The 3734-nt window shown below is 51.6% G+C and overlaps 1 protein-coding gene across 1 annotated transcript; it reads right to left on the reverse strand.

Annotated features, from left to right (window-relative positions):
• Positions 1 to 256: 256 nt before the first annotated feature.
• Positions 257 to 3047, reverse strand: LOC127343347 (cytochrome b561 and DOMON domain-containing protein At3g61750). The gene is made up of 4 exons (XM_051369462.2): positions 2556 to 3047; positions 2019 to 2415; positions 1000 to 1286; positions 257 to 777 (listed from the first exon to the last, which is right to left on the reverse strand). Exons 1-4 carry the CDS (start codon positions 2709 to 2711, stop codon positions 517 to 519), a joined length of 1101 nt encoding a protein of 366 aa, XP_051225422.1. The 5' UTR covers positions 2712 to 3047; the 3' UTR covers positions 257 to 516.
• Between the last annotated feature and the right edge of the window lie 687 nt (positions 3048 to 3734).

Consider the following 3734-nt stretch of genomic DNA (forward strand, 5'->3'; position numbering starts at 1 on the left):
CCCAGCGGCGGAGGCCACCCCCGCGCGGCCGTCGTCCTCCCTACAGCAGCGCACGGGGGGCCGGAGGAGAGATCCCCGCCACCCCCATCACCGGCGTCGCACGGCCTTGCCGGCGGCCGCCTCCGGGGGCGACGAGGGGAGAGGAGGGGGAGGCGGTGGCGGCGGGTTTAGGGTTTCCCCCCCGGTCGCCTGGAGGGGCGACGCGAGGGAGAGGTCGGGGATCTTTAGATGCTACAAAATTATGATATCGTTATCATGCATTCAGCTCTACAAAAGGCAAATAAACTACTCAAATTGTACTGCCACCTTGAATCTCGCTAGAAAAAAAAAAACATCGAGGCTAGTACATCTGGACAATTTACAGAATACACATCCAAAACTCATAGTCGATAGACTAATCTTGTAGATCTTTGCTAAAAGGTCATGTAGTTTTATAAGTTACAACAACATCATAACAAAGAACATGAGAATAATAGAGCTTTGAGCATCACCCACAGCAAGAACCAAATCGTATATTTAATATGTCGTTGAGCGATTGCTGTTGTTTTTCCACTTTGTCCATACCAGGACCTCCAGGGTGATAATGGTGATAAGAAGGATGGCCAGGTTGAAACCGTAGCCAATCTTCCAAGAGTTACCAGCACGTCCAGCATTAATTCCCACGACAATGTTGATTGCTGCGAGGAAGAGCACGAGCCTGCCTACCCAGTGGTGATACCAGTTCCAGTATTTCCGGTATTTTGAGTCTTTGTTGGGCCGGAGGAAGAATGCTAGAATCTGCAAAGTTGCAGATACATTCAGATCCTTGTACAATTCCTTTGGTTGATGAAAACAGGTATTATACAGCTCACATTTTCCATGGCAGTTTTTCGAACTTTCCCTCAACTAATGACAACTTAACACGAAGCAGTATAGCAAATCTTTTGCCTTGGTTCGAAAAGGAAAGTATGACAATACAAGTGACATGATTACTGCAAGGCGCAAACAGAAAGTACATACCTGGAGGATGCCTAGCACAAGCACAAATATGCCAAGGCCTCTATGTGCCGGAACGTCTGCCTTGATCTTGCCGTATAGTGACACTCCAGCCACAACACCGGCCAGACCGAGGATGAAGCCCACGAACTGGATACCAGCATGAAGGTAGAACCACAATGGATCCCAGCCCCTGCAGTAACGAGCGACAATGGCCCCGATAGGCAGGAGAACACCCCAAGCAAAGAGGTTGAGAGCCCCATGAGTCCTTTTCAGGCCTTCCGGAAAAGAGGAGCCTGAAGAGCTGCCACCTGCAAACAAGGAAGTTCCAAATTGTTTGATGATCTTCAGATTTGATCATGTCGCAAACTGAACGGACGGCATAATAAGTTTGAAAAAACAAAACTTCTGTACGTATGACGTTTTTTCTTCCGATACTTGCCCGACAACTGAACCAACGACACGCTGTAGTTATGTGTTACGCATGGATGGTTGGATGTGCGACGTCCTGAGGGCATGTACAATGGGAGGTGCTTAGAGAAGTGCTAAGAAAAATAAACCGGTTTTTGACTAAGCACTGATGGTTATTTATACTGGACAAATGCCTAGTTAGGCACTTCTCTTGTACAAATAAACACTAGTGCTTAAGAAAAAGCTTGGTTTATTTTCGTAAGCACTGGTCTAACCATCTTGCATTGTACATCGCCTAAGCCATCAGTCATCGCATCAATGATGATTGAACTGCCGTCCTCAATTAATTTTTAGAAGATATGGTAGTATCTGATTCGATCAGATCCCACTGAATTGTCACAAGCAGTTTCTTTCTACAGTTTAGCATAGATAGACTTTTTTCTTCAGTTATCCTTGAAGTACTGGCCTACTGGGCGATGAAAACTCAACTTTACCGAATCAGCAATCTACAGGTCCTCAGAAATGAGGCTTGTGTACGAGTGACAAAGTAAAATCAATTCCCATTTTGAATCGATGAGGATAGCATTCAGCATTACTAGATGGTTAACAGAAGAGGGAGGAGGGCCACTGACCAGTGGTGAAATCAAAGTTCATGGACGTCTTGTCCTGGTGCTCGGCGAGGCGGTCGTTGACGGGGATGGCGGAGCCGAATGCGAAGAGCACCTGCTGCTGCTTGAGCGGCGAGGGGAAGTTGATCTTGAAGGCGAGGTAGATCTTGGCCTGCTTGACGACGACGGTGTGGTCGCCGTTGTTGGAGATGAGGAACCCCCTGTCGGCGACGACCAGCGAGGGCGTCTTGCCGTTGAGGGCGAACTGCTTGACGTGGGGTATCCCCGTCTTGCCGACCCAGCCGACCATGGCGCTGGAGCCCACCATGAGGCCGTCCCTGGAGAAGCCCATGCCCACCCAGCCCGAGCTGTACATCGCCGACAGCACCACCCGCAGCACGTTGTTCCCGTCCTGCGCGTACTGGAAGAGAGAGACAGCAGATTCGGCTCGGTGAGAGGAAATTAAGAGCAAGCTCCTGCCCCCCAAGATCACCACAGATCTAGACCACTGGGTCGCGGCCGCACTATCGAACTGACGGAGCACTGGCGGCACGTACGTACCCGGAGCACGAAGTTGTTCCAGACGGGGCTGCAGGCCATCCCCGAGTAGTTGCCGGCGAGCTCGGCCGGCAGCTCATCGTCGCAGCTGGCGGTCACAGCCGGCACGAGGAAGACCGACACGGCGGCGAGCACGACGACGAGCAGCACGCGCGCCATTGCAACCAACCCGGCGGCGCGAAAGATCTTGTGCTATGCAGCCTGTGTATTACCCCGGAGCTAGAAATGGGCAAATGGCAAGCTGAATTAACTAGCTAGGCTCCTGCTGGAGAGCAATCATCAAGCGGAGCGTTGATTCTTTTCTGTCTCCCTCTTTGGATTGGTAGTGGTGGGGGTGGTTGGCAACTGCAACTGGACGTGTGTAGCATGTCGATGTGCTTAAGATATTCTTTGCTTTGCCGGTGAGCTGGGCTTGCAGGCAGGCAGCGAGCTTGAGCACTGTCACTCCCTGGATCTGGAGAAACAACCAAACCAGCACACGAGGGTCGCGAGGCAAGGCAAGACGGCCACCCCATGTGTGCGCATGCGCCGCTACTCCTTTTTCCAGGCCTCTGCTTTCCTCCATCTGTTTCTGTTCCCGTGAAAAGCATGACGATGTGTTGGGTTTCTCCTACGAGCTTCGCACAAAATTATCCTGTTTCCCTTGTTGGTCTTGCAGAAAATGGATAGGAAACGAGCGCAACCTGCAAACTGACTATTCTAGGGTACAAAACGTTCGTATCTAGGCCCAGACATGCAAAGCACATTCTGCGCCCAGCCGTCAATGCGCTGAAAGTCGTACCTGAACAAACAACATAATAATCGCAAGAAGAATACATACCGAGCATTTTTCGCTAAAACTAAGCATACTGAGCATTTTCAAGAGCATTTTGTGGCAGACGATGGCTTCGGACCAAGATCATGCAAGTTAATCCAGATTGGTACTTTAAAAAATGGAGAATGATGCCTCCCCCATTTTTTTTTCGCGCAAAGTCCTCAGGCGGTTCAGGGGCGACCCTACGCGCCGCCAGCAATCGGCCGATCCCGGCCCTCCTCGCCGCCACTGCCACCGGCCCCGGCCACGGTGGTGGCGGGCCCAATGGCCAAACAGTGGTCTGGGTCGGTGGTCGGCGGGGACGGTTGCACGAGCTGCTGGGAAGCGACGAGAGGCTCGTCCATGGCGAAGTGATCCGGGCGGAGTCC

This window comes from Lolium perenne, chromosome 3 (genome assembly GCF_019359855.2).
Source record: "Lolium perenne isolate Kyuss_39 chromosome 3, Kyuss_2.0, whole genome shotgun sequence".
NCBI lineage: Eukaryota > Viridiplantae > Streptophyta > Magnoliopsida > Poales > Poaceae > Lolium > Lolium perenne.